Source organism: Artemia sp. Qi Xiang Cuo, chromosome 2 (assembly GCF_049724085.1).
Source record: "Artemia sp. Qi Xiang Cuo chromosome 2, ASM4972408v1, whole genome shotgun sequence".
Lineage (NCBI taxonomy): Eukaryota > Metazoa > Arthropoda > Branchiopoda > Anostraca > Artemiidae > Artemia > Artemia sp. Qi Xiang Cuo.
Genome location: NC_142795.1, coordinates 65,214,974 through 65,230,622, shown reverse-complemented (window position 1 = coordinate 65,230,622; position 15,649 = coordinate 65,214,974). Strand labels below are relative to the sequence as shown.

General features: G+C 32.9%; 1 protein-coding gene across 1 annotated transcript in view; it reads right to left on the bottom strand.

Annotated features, from left to right (window-relative positions):
* The window catches only part of LOC148955501 (uncharacterized), a 70,468-nt gene that overhangs the window by 5,927 nt on the left and 48,892 nt on the right, over positions 1 to 15,649 (bottom strand). Inside the window, exon 4 of the mRNA XM_089108221.1 lies at positions 2,233 to 2,421. Coding sequence (XP_088964347.1) covers positions 2,233 to 2,421 — 189 coding nt within the window. The remainder of the gene's footprint in view (positions 1 to 2,232; positions 2,422 to 15,649) is intronic.

The window sequence follows — 15,649 nt, the reverse complement described above, 5'->3', positions numbered from 1 at the left end:
ATTAAGTTATAAAGTATACAACATTGGAAATTCTAAAGTATGCAGCACTCATAAATACTTGACAGTTAAATTTAATTTCCGATTAACTATTTCATTCCTATTGCTGACGTACTTGTTTCCTCTGTTCAGGTTCATTCTAATAAGCTTGAACTTTCTATGAAAGTATCAGATAGAGCTATATTTTGTCTCAGGCATCTGATCTTCATGTTTTAATTACATTTAATGTGGCTGAAATAATCCCTGGTTTAATGAACTGCTCTTCGGTGATAAGGTGAAGTCTTGGTGAACCATAGTTAGTTTTAATTTTGATTATATTTTAGTTATGCCAGGGAGCCCTCTCTGATTTTTTCCTCGGTTGTTTCATCTTTCCCTTTTCTTCCTTTATGTTTATTTTGGTTGGATTTTTCGTGTTAACTAGTATTGCGTTCTGTTTATCTACATATTAAGTTGGCTCATCGAATCATATCGATCTCTGCTCCGTTTTGGCTAGGATTCCCATTTTGTCAGGGTTATTATAAAAAATCTTTCAGCTCATATTGAAAAGTTAGATAACTATACATTAAAAAAAAACAACTCGCTAAAATCTTTATTCTTGTAAGCTCATGTGCTAAGTAAGTAAAATTGAAATTAACTTTTAAGCCGAAACGCTGATTTAAATATAAAAAAAAAAAATAACAAGCAGAAATAGAAAGAAAACTTAAATATTGCACCTTCCAAAAATTTTAAGATGTAAGCATTATCTTACTCATCCACTAAATAAAAGAAAAATACAGCTAAAGCAACGTCTAAAATTGGTTTTGTGGAAAGTTGAGACACTAGAATAGCATCTTCCGTGCTTGTAAAATTAGATTTTTGATCTGAAAAATATTAGCTTACTGTTCACTACTTAATTTGTTCAGGTAGCAGAAATATGAGAAGTTGATATATGTCTGCCTCTTATTTTCATTCATTGAAATCTATGAGATGGACACGTACACAAATATAACAGGAAAAAGAAATGACGGGGCTATGCTTTCCATAGCTCCTGAACAAATTTTACATTTTTCTGTCCCCCCCCCCCTTAAAACTTACTTCTTCCGTTTTAACTCAACAAAAAAAACATTTTACCCCAACAAAACTTCATACATGAGAAATAAAAATGAAATTTCCCTCCCATAAACTCCTCCCCCTTTTTCCGTTTTTTCTTAGTTTTGTTAATTATTATGTGCGGTTTACTTAACGATTTGTTCGCTACACTAATATTATAGTCTACATTTTACTAAATACTTTTTATATTCATGTTTTTATGTCTTGGCATTATTCATTTTCAATTATTTTTCAGGTTTGTTTGTTTTTCTTGTTGATACTATTTTTGCATTTTGTACTTGACATAACAAGGCTCAACTTACAAATTTTGCTTCACTTGAACTTCTAGCAGTCGTATATTTCATCTATATACATCTAACAACGCATTGTTCTTATAGGTTCATGAAATAAAAAACAAAAAAAAGTTTCGACTATGATGAACAAAAGGGCTGTCTCAAAGTTTTGGTCGGTCGACTTTGGAGAAAAAAGGGCATGGAAGGGGGCTAACCACCCTTCCCCCAAGGTTTTTGGTGACGTAAAAAGGGCACTAAAGCTGTTTATTTCAGTTCAAACGAGGCCTTTCCCGATATTCTAGGACTATTGGTTCGATGATCTGTCTTCTGGCAAAAAATGCCAGAATAAACTCGTGCTTACTCGCTTCCACATTTGTGGATATAGGAGCTTGGAACCTCTACAGCAGGGTTCTCTGACATGTTGAATCTGATGGTGCAATTTTCATTAAGATCACTTGATTTTTTACGAATGTTTCCTCCCTTTTTCAAAAGGAAGGCAAATTTTCTCATTTAGCCATCAAGTTTTGATGGGTAACATTGAGCTTGATGAATTTGATATATTCTGAGCTAGCATCAAAATTCCATTCTTTTGGTGTATCTATTGTTATGAAAACACTGTTTCTCTTCTTTTCGGTTACTATTGAGCCAAATCGCTCTTAACTTACAAGTGGCTTACGGACTACAGACCACAGACTGTTTGAAGAACCTATAAACAATTTGTTTGGACTTACCATGAGATTAGAAAAATCTCCGTGGCTTTCAATTTTTTCTGTTGTTCACAAGTTTAGATAATAAGTTCCAACACATATTTAAAGATAATGTAAATATTATATCAAATAACCAACAAAAGAAGAAAGAGAACTTGATGACTTACCCGACCAAAGAAGGAGTCATTTTTAACTGGTTCTTCAGTTTCCATATTTTCAATACCTTCGGCACGCAATAGCTCTAAACAGGCACGTGCTGCTTCGTCCACAATATTACTTTGGTTTTCTTTTTCTTTTTCAGCAATGTTTTCTTGATTTCCTGGCTTTGGTGGTGTGAGTATTGTCTTTCTTCTTTGCTGAAAGAAACAACATAAGAAGAAAAACTACAAATATTCCATGTTAAACCGCTTTAAAAAACGTTGTTCCTGCATGGAAAGAACAAAAATATGCAGACAAATCTTAAAGTTGGTTTTATGAATAGAAATACTGTGTCAAAATTTATGAATTAGCAGACTACAATTTTTTTCCCTTTTTTTTTACAAACCTACAAACCCTTTAATAGCCAAAAATCTCCTCTTGGGCAATTTAGTGAAGCTTAAAGGACTTGCATAAACCAATAATATCTTACTACTAATACTACTACTACTACTACCACTACTACTACTGCTACTACTACTATTACTACTGCTACTACTACTACTACTGCTTTTAGCAACTCACGGCACCACCAAGCCGCCTGAGGCCAACAAAGCTATGCACACTCCTCCACCATCCTATTCAATCCAAAGCCTTCCTCATTATACCCTCCCGGGTAGTTCCCATTTCCCTTAAATTATAATAATATCCACTTTTCTAACATAATATCTTATAATATCTGCTCTTACAGATTACAATATCTATAATAGTATTTTACATTTCTAATAGATACCACAATTTGTCAATTTGGCGGGTAAAATGTTTGATTAATAGTTCGATAAGAAAAAAAGATGAAACTTTTCAAACCAGCTAGTTATTGGTAAACCATGTGCTACAGCTGCAACTCAAGGATATGTTACTCGTATTGACATTTCTCACTGCAAAAGCTGCTTGTCTTATTCTGTACTGTCAATTTTTTCTAGAGTTACGATCAAAGTGAGTTTATATAATTTGAAAAAAATAATCTAATATAATGAGACAGCATTATTACCTCTAATGTAATGAGAATAAGGAGAAAAAAAAATAAAGGATAATATTTTTCTAATTGAAATATATATAGTATCCAGTTTCAAAAACGAAGCTGGTTGGAGCATCACAAGCAAATATGTACGTTTTTGGAGGGTAGGGATCGGAGGGGCTTTAAATCCCCCTACTGATAACAATAGCTCTACAACTTACTTGATAACTTCCTGTAGCTTGTATTACTAGCTTTATCCTAATTCAGCCCTAGCTCGACAAGAAAAGCAAAAAATATGCGTCTGTACCGGTACACAGATTACTCGAACTTCATTAAATGGTAGCTTATATTGACCACCTTAACCCACATGCACACAGGGTAAAGTCTTGGTGAATGATAGTCTTGGTGCATGCACATTGTATGTTTTGGTTGTGTTTGGTATTCCTCTCAAAAGCTGTGGAGTGTTATGCCATCACCACAGGCATAGTTATTTGATCTTTAGGCTATTTTGAACAAGATGGCCATTTCAAAAGTTTGATCGGACGTTTTTGGAGAGAAGACTGCTAGCTAGGACATGGGAGGAAACTGGCAACCCTCAAACCACAATAAAATACCCCCTTCAACATGACCTGAAAGTTTCAATTTAATACCCTCTGCCCTTGCACCGGGGGCTGCGGGAGGAGGGGGGTGTCAACCCAGGAACCATATTTACTTGACCTTAGGACTATTTTGAATAAAATGGGTATGTCAAAATTTTGATAGGCTTAATTTGGGGAAAAGTGAGCCTAAGGTTGTGGTTGTCCTCCAATCACGTTTACTCTTAAAAAGGGGACTAGAGCTTTTAATTTGCAATGAATTGTGCCCCTCCCAAAGTTTATATGACTACCCCTTTCATGTGAACTGCTTCTGGGGAAGAAAAATAATACTTTGAAGCCTTATGGCTCTTTACTATAGACAACGCTACAGCGTTGCCTCTGACTTAAATAGGTAAATAGAACTTTCAATTTCACTTCTACCAAACATCCAAAGTTTGCCAGAGGGAATCAGGAGGGGGGAATTATCAGGGGGGGGGTCACTGGGGGTAATTTTTCCAGAGGTGGGGAATTATCTACGGAGGAGGAGAAGAATATTCCGAGAGGAAGTTTCCACATGGAGAACTTCGGGGGAGGAGAACTTTCCGCGGGGAAAATTTTCAGGGGGAAATTTTCTGTGGGGGAATTTTTCGAATAGGTGGTGTATTTTGGGATGAAAACACCTAGCACCATATTATCTTGTCAAAAGACACATGTATTACATTATTTGCCATATGAGGATGCAGTTTTTGCTAAAACTTGCATTTTATTTAACATCATGTTTTCTGTTACTTGCAAAAGGCAGTAGATATAACAATTTCCTTTCAAGTGAGCCTTAAAACATCCCTGTATGCTGTTTCAGTCCTCCAAAAGTTGCAATAGAAAAAATAAACAGAGAAGAGGAAGAAGGAGGAGAGTAAAAAGGGAGACACATCGCTGCCTCCCATGGAAAAAAGTAAATTTCCTTATTGCTCAAGGAGGGGGGGGCTGTAATTCTCCTATAAGAGGTTATTGGCTGTGAAGATTCTAATGGTATGATTACAATTTTGATTTGATACCACTATGGCTGTTTTTCAAAATTCCCATTAACTTGTTTAAGCCATTAACTTTTACCATTACGATTCATTGCAATAGTAGTTATCACTCTAAAATCAGCTTCAAGTAGCCTAGTGGTTTTTCTTCATTTGACAGTTTTTTTTTTAAGCAGGTTTTAAATTTTTGGATACTATGGGCTAGAGTTCGTTCTTTACTAGATTGTGGCAAATGCCGCAACCAAGATAAAAAAGAAAAAAATATTTGAAGTTAAATCTATTTATGCTTAGCTTTGGAACAGAACCTTGGCAAGGCATAATACCACTTGATTATCTGTCGATTCAACCGACTTTAAAACAATTATGTCTTTACTAATTTTCTAAAACCCAGGAAATGAAGGTAGTAACGGTGTTTTGTGGACCAAAGCCAATTGACAGCTAATCTGTGAGACCAGACTTAACAAGTGTTGTTTTAAGGGACTAAAAGCATACAAACTTGGCTATCTGTTTTTATATACACAATCTTGGTCGTAGCAACAGTTGTAACCTAGTAAAATGAGACCCACGGTCCATAGTAACCAGAACTTCAAAAATGTCTTTGGAAAAAAAAACTATATAGCGATATCTACGTGATTCGTATTAATTCGTTCTGATAGCATCATCATAAAGTGCTTTATGGTACTAATAACGGTGATGTATGACGCAGTTTCTGTGATGGAAAAGCTGGGTAACATGAAAAGGGTACGATCATAATATTCATGATCAAAAGTCTTAAACCCTAGGTTTTAAAGTCCCCTTCTTGCATAATTCCCTTCCCAGCTTCCTTACTACGGTTCGTTAATCGGCTGCTGACTAGCAGAACTAGCAGGCAAATGCAACATTACAAAAAGATCTTGATTATACTCACATGCTTTTTGGCAAATGGCACTTAGTACAGCTTATGAAGCTGAAAGGCTGGGAAGCATAAACAATTGTAACTACGTCCATGCTTTAAACCCCTTAATTAGAGGTTTGCAACTCTTTCTTTTGTATACTAAGTTGAAACTTTCAAGGCATATAGAGGTGTGTTCAGCTAAATCAAAAGACACTATCTGCATCCAAAATTTCAAAAGATAGTATCTTAATTGATCTTAAGAACGACATCCATATGTGTAATTTAAGGTCACGATGGAAGGGGTGCCCTAAGGGGGAAGGGCAGCCTGAGATATCGGATGAACCTAAAATGTATATGAAATTTGAAATGTAGTATACCTTTATTTTTATAACCTGATATATTTTGGAATGCTCAATTTTATATAAATTTAATATATGGATTTTTTTGAAGAAGTTTTTTTTTAAGAAAAGAGTAGGTGACATTAAATAAATTATGAGATTTTTTTAAAGAAAATTTGAAAGTCAGCGAGAGGAGAGGAGGTGGGAATTAAAAAAAAAAATGACATCCATAAAGTTTAAACTTTCAGGCAATGTAGAGGGGATGTAAAACTAAATAAAAAAACATTTTGTGTATCTAGTTTATCGAAAAGACATGCAATATCTCGATAATGGCTAAGGGTGTTATGTTGAAACTTTCAGGGAAGGTGGAATCGGATGTTGAACTAAATCAAATGACACTTATTGTGTTAAGGTTGTTGAAGGATTCCTCTGCAATATCCCAGGAACGTCTAATTGTATTAAGTCAATGCTTACAGGGCGGGTTCAGGGCATGTACAATCAAAAAAAAAAAAAAATCTTGCATCCATGTTGTCAAAACAGCGTAACCGCAGTGTTTCAGGAACAACTAAGGATATTAAATTGAAACTTTCACTGCATGTTGAACTAAATCAAAACTCTATATGTGAAAACAAGATTTTCGTTGAACTGAAATGATACTCTCAGGGAATATTGAGATGGATGTTAAACTTGACCAAAAGACACTATCTGCACACAAGTCGTCAACAAGACGTATCTGTAATATCTAAACAATGACTGAAGGTGTAAAAGGCAAAATTTCAGGGCTTGTTCAGGCCGATATTAGTAGACTAAGAGATTCCATTTCTACGACGCCCCCGTACAAACAGGTTTTTTTAAAAAACCAAAAAAAACTGATAGGCTAAAAAGTTACAAGGTAAATCACGGTCCTTTGGGGGCCTAGAGAACCTTTGAGGACCGGGGGGTTCCTTCGGGGTGGGGGTGGGGGGATCGGAGTCCCTTGGGGTTGTGGTAAAATTTCTTGAATGAAATTTCCGTATTGTGTGTATCCAAGAGTTGACTTCAAGAAAGAAATAAAGAAGCAAATTCGTTTTTGAATTTAATTCCCTCGTGCAACAGTATCCCCTTTAACTGAACCCTCGTAAAACAACAGAGTCCTTCAAACGGAACTTGGAAAACTGATAGGCTAAAATTGTTAAATATTCGGGTAAACATACGACTAAGAAACACTTCACTATAAATAAGGCTTTTGTGTTTTTCTGAACTTTCTAGGGCGGGGGTAAGTATTTAGTTTAAATAATTCTAGGAGGAATTGATTTTTGTGGCTGGTGTGGAAAAATGGTACTTGTTAAATATTCGAATAAACATACGACTAAGAAACGCTTTACTATAAATAAGGCTATTGTGTTTTTCTGAACTTTCTAGGGTGGAGGTAACTATTTAGTTTAAATAATTCTAAGAGGAATTGAGTTTTATGGATGGTATGGAAAAATGGTACTTGTTAAATATTCGTGTAAACATACGACTAAGAAACACTTCACTATAAATTAGGCAATCGTGTTTTTCCGAACTTTCTAGGGCGGGGGTAACTATTTAGTTTAAATAATTCTAGCAGGAATTGAGTTTTATGTATGGTTTGGAAAAATGGTACTTGTTAAATATTTGGGTAAACATACGACTAAGAAACGCTTCACTATAAATAAGGCTATCGTGTTTTTCAGATTTTTCTAGGCGGGTGTAAATATTTAGTTTAAATAATTCTAGGAGGAATTGAGTTTTGTGGATGGTGTTGAAAAATGGTACTTGTTAAATATTCGGGTAAACATACGACTAAGAAACACTTCACTATAAATAAGGCTATTGTGTTTTTCTGAACTTTCTAGGGCGGGTGTAAGTATTTAGTTTAAATAATTCTAGGAGGAATTGATTTTTGTGGCTGGTGTGGAAAAATGGTACTTGTTAAATATTCGGATAAACATACGACTAAGAAACGCTTCACTATAAATAAGGCTATTGTGTTTTTCTGAACTTTCTAGGGCGAGGGTAACTATTTAGTGTAAATAATTCTAGGAGGAATTGAGTTTTATGGATGGTATGGAAAAATGATACTTGTTAAATATTCGGGTAAACATACTACTAAGAAACGCTTCATTATAAATAAGGCAATCGTGTTTTTCCGAACTTTCTAGGGCGGGGGTAACTATTTAGTTTAAATAATTCTAGGAGGCATTGAGTTTTATGGATGGTATAGAAAAATGGTACTTTTTAAATATTCGGGTAAACATACGACTAAGAAACACTTCACTATAAATAAGGCTATCGTGTTTTTTCCGAATTTTCGAGGGCGGGGGTAAGTATTTAGTTTAAATAATTCTAGGAGGAATTCATTTTTGTGGAGGGTACGGAAAAATGGTACGTATGAGGCGGGGGTAAGTATTTAGTTGAAATAATTCTAGGAGGAATTGAGTTTTGCAGTTTTACCTTGTCACAATTACATTTTCTTGATTTTTCAAAGTTAATTTTGAATTTATTTCGTTGAAATGCAAGAGTTGGAATATTTCACTAGTGTTTGGTTGTGGTTTACCTTGTCACAGTTACATTTTCTTGATTTTTCAAAGTTCATTTTGAATTTCTTTCGCTGAAATGTAAGAGTAGGTATCTTTCATTATTGTTTGGTTTTTGTTTAACTTGTCACAATTTCTTTTTCTATATTTTTCATAGTTCATTTTTAATTTATTTCGATGAAATGAAAGATTTGGAATATTTCAGTAGTGTTTGGTTGTGGTTTACCTTGTCACAGTTACATTTTCTTGATTTTTCAAAGTTCATTTTGAATTTCTTTCGCTGAAATGGAAGAGTTGGAATAGTTCAGTAGTGTTTGGTTGTGGTTTACCTTGTCACAGTTACAGTTTCTTGATTTTTAAAAGATCATTTTGAATATATTTAGATGAAATTAAATATTATTAATAATTAATTAGATGTTTTTTGGTTTTGCAATTTTAACATTTAAATTATCATTATTTTTAAATTTTAATTTTTAATTTCTATAGTTGATATGCAATTGTTTGAATATTTCAGTAGTGTTTGGTTGTTGTTTACCTTGTCACAATTACATTTTCTTGATTTTTCAAAGTTCATTTTGAATTTCTTTCGCTGAAATACAAGAGTTGGAATATTTCAGTAGTGTTTGGTTGTGTTTTACCTTGTCACAGTTACATTTTCTTGATTTTTCAAAGTTCATTTTGAATTTCTTTCGTTGAAATGCAAGAGTTGGAATATTTCTGTTGTGTTTGGATGTGGTTTACCTTTTCACAGTTACATTTTCTTGATTTTTCAAAGTTCATTTTGAATTTATTTATATTAAATTATCGATTTGGTAAATGTAAGTAGTGGTTGGTTTTGTTTTACATTGTCACAGTAAAAATTTATTGATTTTTCAAAGTTAATTTTGAATTTCTTTCGTTGAAATTCAAGAGTTGGAATATTTCAGTACTGTTTGGTTGTGGTTTATCTTGTCACAATTACATTTTCTTGATTTTTCAAAGTTCATTTTGAATTTTCATTCGTTGAAATGCAAGAGTTGGAATATTTCAGTAGTGTTTGGTTATGTTTTACCTTGTCACATTTACATTTTCTCGATTTTTCAAAGTTCATTTTGAATTTCTTTCGTTGAAATGCAAGAGTTGCAATATTTAAGTAGTGTGTGGTTGTGGTCTACATTGTAAAAGTTAAATTTTATTGATTTTTAAAAATTACATTTTTATTTTCTTTATATGAAATGCAAGAGTTGGAATAGTTCAGGAGTGGTTGGATGAGGTGTACCTTGGCACCGTTCCATTTTCTTGAATTTTCAAAGTTCATTTTGAATTTCTTTCGTTGAAATGCAAGAGTTGGAATATTTCAGTAGTGTTTGGTTGTGGTTTACCTTGTCACAGTTACATTTTCTTGATTTTTCAAAGTTCATTTTGAATTTCTTTCGCTGAAATGCAAGAGTTGGAATATTTCAGTAGTGTTTGGTTGTGGTTTACCTTGTCACAGTTACATTTTCTTGATTTTTCAAAGTTCATTTTGAATTTCAGTAGTGTTTGGTTGTGGTTTACCATGTCACAGTTACATTTTCTTGATTTTTCAATTTTCATTTTGAATTTCTTTCGCTGAAATGCTATAATTTTCTTGATTTTTCAAAGTTCATTTTGAATTTCTTTCGTTGAAATGCAAGAGTTGGAATATTTCAGTAGTGTTTGGTTGTGGTTTACCTTGTCACACTTAAATTTTCTTGATTTTTCAAAGTTCATTTTGAATTTCTTTCATTGAAATGCAAGAGTTGGAATATTTCAGTAGTGTTTGGTTGTGGTTTACCTTGTCACAGTTACATTTTCTTGATTTTTGAAAGTTCATTTTGAATTTATTTCGTTGAAATGAAAGAGTTGTAATATTTCAGTAGTGTTTGGTTTTGTTTTAACTTGTATAAGGTAAATATTCTTTATTTTTAAATGTTAATTTTCAATTTCTTTTGTTGAAATGAAAGAGTTGGAATATTTCAGTAGTGTTTGCTTGTGGTTTACCTTGTCACAGTTACATTTTCTTGATTTTTCAAAGTTCATTTTGAATTTCTTTCGTTGAAATGCAAGACTTGGAATATTTCAGAAGTGTTTGGTTGTGGTTTACCTTGTCACAGTTACATTTTCTTGATTTTTCAAAGTTCATTTTGAATTTCTTTCGTTGAAATGCAAGAGTTGAAATATTTCAGTAGTGTTTGGTTGTGGTTTACCTTGTCACGGTTACATTTTCTTGATTTTTCAAAGTTCATTTTGAATTTTTTTCGTTGAAATGCAAGAGTTGGAATATTTCAGTAGTGTTTGGTTGTGGTTTACCATGTCACAGATACATTTTCTTGATTTTTAAAAGTTCATTTTGAATTTCTTGCGTAGAAATGCAAGAGTTGGAATATTTCAGTAGTGTTTGGGTGTGGTTTACCTTATCACAGTTACATTTTCTTGATTTTTCAAAGTTCATTTTGAATTTCTTTCCTTGAAAAGCTAGAGTTGGAATCTTTCAGTAGTGTTTGCTTGTGGTTTACCCTGTCACAGTTACATTTTCTTGATTTTTCAAAGTTCATTTTAAATCATTCAAGAAACGTGATTAAACACGTTTTTAAACTACATGCTATTTGCATGCCTTTCCTTGGTACCTTTCCAATCTAGTGGGGATTCCCCGTTAGTTCCTAAACAGTGCAAAAAAGTGAGCAGTACGAAAACTCCACATTTTCAACCAGACTGGTTTTTTAGACAACATACTCCACATTTTCAAACAGACTGGTTTTTTAGACAACACACCCACAGAGATGACACACACACATAGAAACGAGACACGCACAGACACAAAACACAAACAGAGTCATAGTGAGAGAGATATCCAAAAAGTTGGGTTGACCTAGGTTCACTTAGAGTGGCGCAAAGTTCATTTTGAATTTCTTTCGTTGAAATGCAAGAGTTGGAATATTTCAGTAGTGTTTAGTTGTGGTTTACCTTGTCACAGTTACATTTTCTTGATTTTTCAAAGTTCATTTTGAATTTCTTTCCTTGAAATGCAAGAGTTGGAATATTTCAGTAGTGTTTGCTTGTGGTTTACCCTGTCACAGTTACATTTTATTGATTTTTCAAAGTTCATTTTGAATCATTCAAGAAACGTGATTAAACACGTTTTTAAACTACATGCTATTTGCATGCCTTTCCTCGGGACCTTTCCAAACGAGCGGGGATTCCCCGCTGGTTCCTACACATTGCAAAAAAGTGAGCAGTACGAAAACTCCACATTTTCAACCAGACTGGTTTTTTAGACAACACACTCCACATTTTCAACCAGACTGGTTTTCTAGACAACACCCCCACAGAGATGACACACACACAGAGAAACAATACACGCACAGACACTACACACAAACAGAGTCATAGTGAGAGAGATATACAAAAAGTTGGGTTGACCTAGGTTCACTTAGAGTGGCGCGCCACTCTAAGTGAACCTAGGTCAACCCAACTTTTTGTATATCTCTCTCACTATGACTCGGTTTGTGTTTTGTGTCCGTGCGTGTATTGTTTCTATGTGCGTGTGTGGTCTGTGTGTATTTTTGTCTAGAAAACAAGTCTTGTTGAAAATGTGGAGTGTTTTGTCTAAAAAACAAGTCTGTTTGAAAACGTGTAGTTTTAGTACTGCTCACTTTTTTGCACTGTTTAGGAGCCAGCAGGGACTCACCACTCGATTGGAAAGGTCTCACGGAAAAGCATGCAAATAGCATGTAGTTTAAAAACGTGTTTAATCACGTTTCTTGAATGATTCAAAATGAACTTTGAAAAATCAAGAAAATGTAACTGTGACAGGGTAAACCACAAGCAAACACTACTGAAATATTCCAACTCTTGCATTTCAAGGAAAGAAATTCAAAATGAACTTTGAAAAATCAAGAAAATATAACTGTGACAAGGTAAACCACAACCAAACACTACTGAAATATTCCAACTCTTGCAATTCATCGAAAGAAATTCAAAATGGACTAAGAAAAATAAATACAAAGTAGCTGTGACAAGGTAAACCACAACCAAACAGTACTGAAATATTCCAACACTTGCATTTCAACGAAAAAAAATTCAAAATAAACTTTGAAAAATCAAGAAAATGTAACAGTGACAAGGTAAACCACAATCAAACATTAGTTAAAGATTCCAACTCTTGCAATTCAACGAAATAAATTCAAAATGAACTTTGAAAAATCATGAAAATGTAACTGTGACAAGGTAAACCACAACCAAACACTACTGAAATTTTCCAACTCCTGCATTTCAACGAATGAAATTCAAATGAACTTTGAAAAATAAAGTAAATGTAACTGTGACAAGGTAAAGCGCAACCAAACACTACTCAAATATACAAACTCTTTCATTTCAACTATATAAAATCAAACATAAAATTTAATATAAAATAAAATTAATCTTTGACATTTTAATAATAAGAATCACAAAAATTAAATATTCCAACTATTTCATTTAAACGAAATAAATTAAATATTAATTTTTAAATTTCAATAATATTTAACTGTTAAATTTTAATACATATCAACTCTATACTGATATTGTACTACTCTTTCAGTTCATCGATATATATTCTTTATTAACTTTTAATTATCATGAAAATGTAACTGTGACAAGTTTAACCACAACCAAACACTACTGAAATATTCCAACTCTTGCATTTCAACGAAAGAAATTCAAAATGAACTTTGAAAAATCAAGAAAATTCTTGCATTTCATCGAAAGAAATTCAAAATAAACTTTGAAAAATCAAGAAAATGTAACTGTGACATGGTAAACCACAACCAAACACTACTGAAATTCAAAATGAACTTTGAAAAATCAAGAAAATGTAACTGTGACAAGGTAAACCACAACCAAACACTACTGAAATATTCCAACTCTTGCATTTCAGCGAAAGAAATTCAAAATGAACTTTGAAAAATCAAGAAAATGTAACTGTGACAAGGTAAACCACAACCAAACACTACTGAAATATTCCAACTCTTGCATTTCAACGAAAGAAATTCAAAATGAACTTTGAAAAATCAAGAAAATGTAACTGTGACAAGGTAAAACACAACCAAACACTACTTAAATATTCCAACTCATGCATGTAAGCGTAATAAAATAAAAATTCACATTGAAAAAATCAATATACACTAACTGTTACAAGGTAAAACATAACCAGACACGACTGAAAAATTCCAACTCTTGCATTTCAGCGAAAGAAATTCATAATGAACTTTGAAAAATCAAGAAAATATAACTGTGACAAGGTAAAACATGACCAAACACTACTGAAATATTCCAACTCTTGCATTTCAACGAAAGAAAATAAAAAATTAAATTTGAAAAAACAAGAAAATGAAACTGTGACAAGTTAAACCACACCCAAACATTACTGAAATATTCCAACTCTTGCATTTCAAAGAAATAAATTAAAAATTAACTTTGAAAAATAAAGAAACTTTAAATTTTTATAGGTATACAACAAAAAAACACTAATTAATTATTACAAATCTTTAATTTCAACTATATAAATTCAAAATAAACTTTGAAAAATCAATAAAATTTAACTGTGACAAGGTAAACCATAACCAAACACTACTGAAATATTCCAACTCTTGCATTTCAACGAAAGAAATTCAAAATGAACTTTGAAAAATCAAGAAAATGTAACTGTGACAAGGTAAACCACAACCAAACACTACTGAAATATTCCAACTCTTGCATTTCAACGAAAGAAATTCAAAATGAACTTTGAAAAATCAAGAAAATGTAACTGTGACAAGGTAAACCACAACCAAACACTACTGAAATATTCCAACTCTTGCATTTCAACGAAAGAAATTCAAAATGAACTTTGAAAAATCAAGAAAAATTAACTGTGAGAACGTAAAACACAACCTAACACTCCTGTACTTTTCCAACTCTTGAATTTCATCTATATAAATTCAAATTGAACTTTTTATAATCAAGAAAATGTAACTGTGACAAGGTAAACCACAACCAAACACTACTTAAATATTCCAACTCTTGCATTTCAACGAAAGAAATTCAAAATGAACTTTGAAAAATCAAGAAAATGTAATTGTGACAAGGTAAACCACAACCAAACACTACTGAAATATTCCAACTCTTGCATTTCAGCGAAAGAAATTCAAAATGAACTTTGAAAAATCAATAAAATGTAACTGTGACAATGTAAACCACAACCAAAAACTACTGAAATATTCCAACTCTTGCATTTCAACGAAATAAATTCAAAATGAACTTTGAAAAATCAAGAAAATGTAACTGTGACAAGGTAAAACTGCAAAACTCAATTCCTCCTAGAATTATTTCAACTAAATACTTACCCCCGCCTAATACGTACCATTTTTCCGTACCATCCACAAAAATGAATTCCTCCTAGACTTATTTTAACTAAATACTTACCCCCGCCCTAGAAAGTTCGGAAAAACACGATAGCCTTATTTATATTGAAGCGTTTCCTAGTCGCATGTTTACCCGAATATTTAACACGTAACATTTTTCTAAACCATCCATAAAACTCAATTCCTCCTAGAATTATTTAGACTAAATAGTTATCACTGCCCTAGAAAGTTCGGAAAAACACGATTGCCTTATTTATAATGAAGAGTTTCTTAGTCGTATGTTTACCCGATTATTTAACAAGTATCATTTTTCTATAACATCCATAAAACTCAATTCCTCCTAGAATTATTTACACTAAAAAGTTACCCTCGCCCTAGAAAGTTCAGAAAAACACAATAGCCTTATTTATAGTGAAGCGTTTCTTAGTCGTATGTTTATCCGAATATTTAACAAGTACCATTTTTCAACACCATCCACAAAAATCAATTCCTCCTAGAATTATTTAAACTAAATGCTTACCCCCGCCCTAGAAATTTCTGAAAAACACAATAGCCTTATTTAGAGTGAAGCGCTTCATAGTCGTATGTTTACCCGAATATTTAACAAGTACCATTTTTCCATACCAGCCACAAAACTCAATTCCTCCTAGAATTATTTAAACTAAATAGTTACACCCGCCTATAAAAATCGGAAAA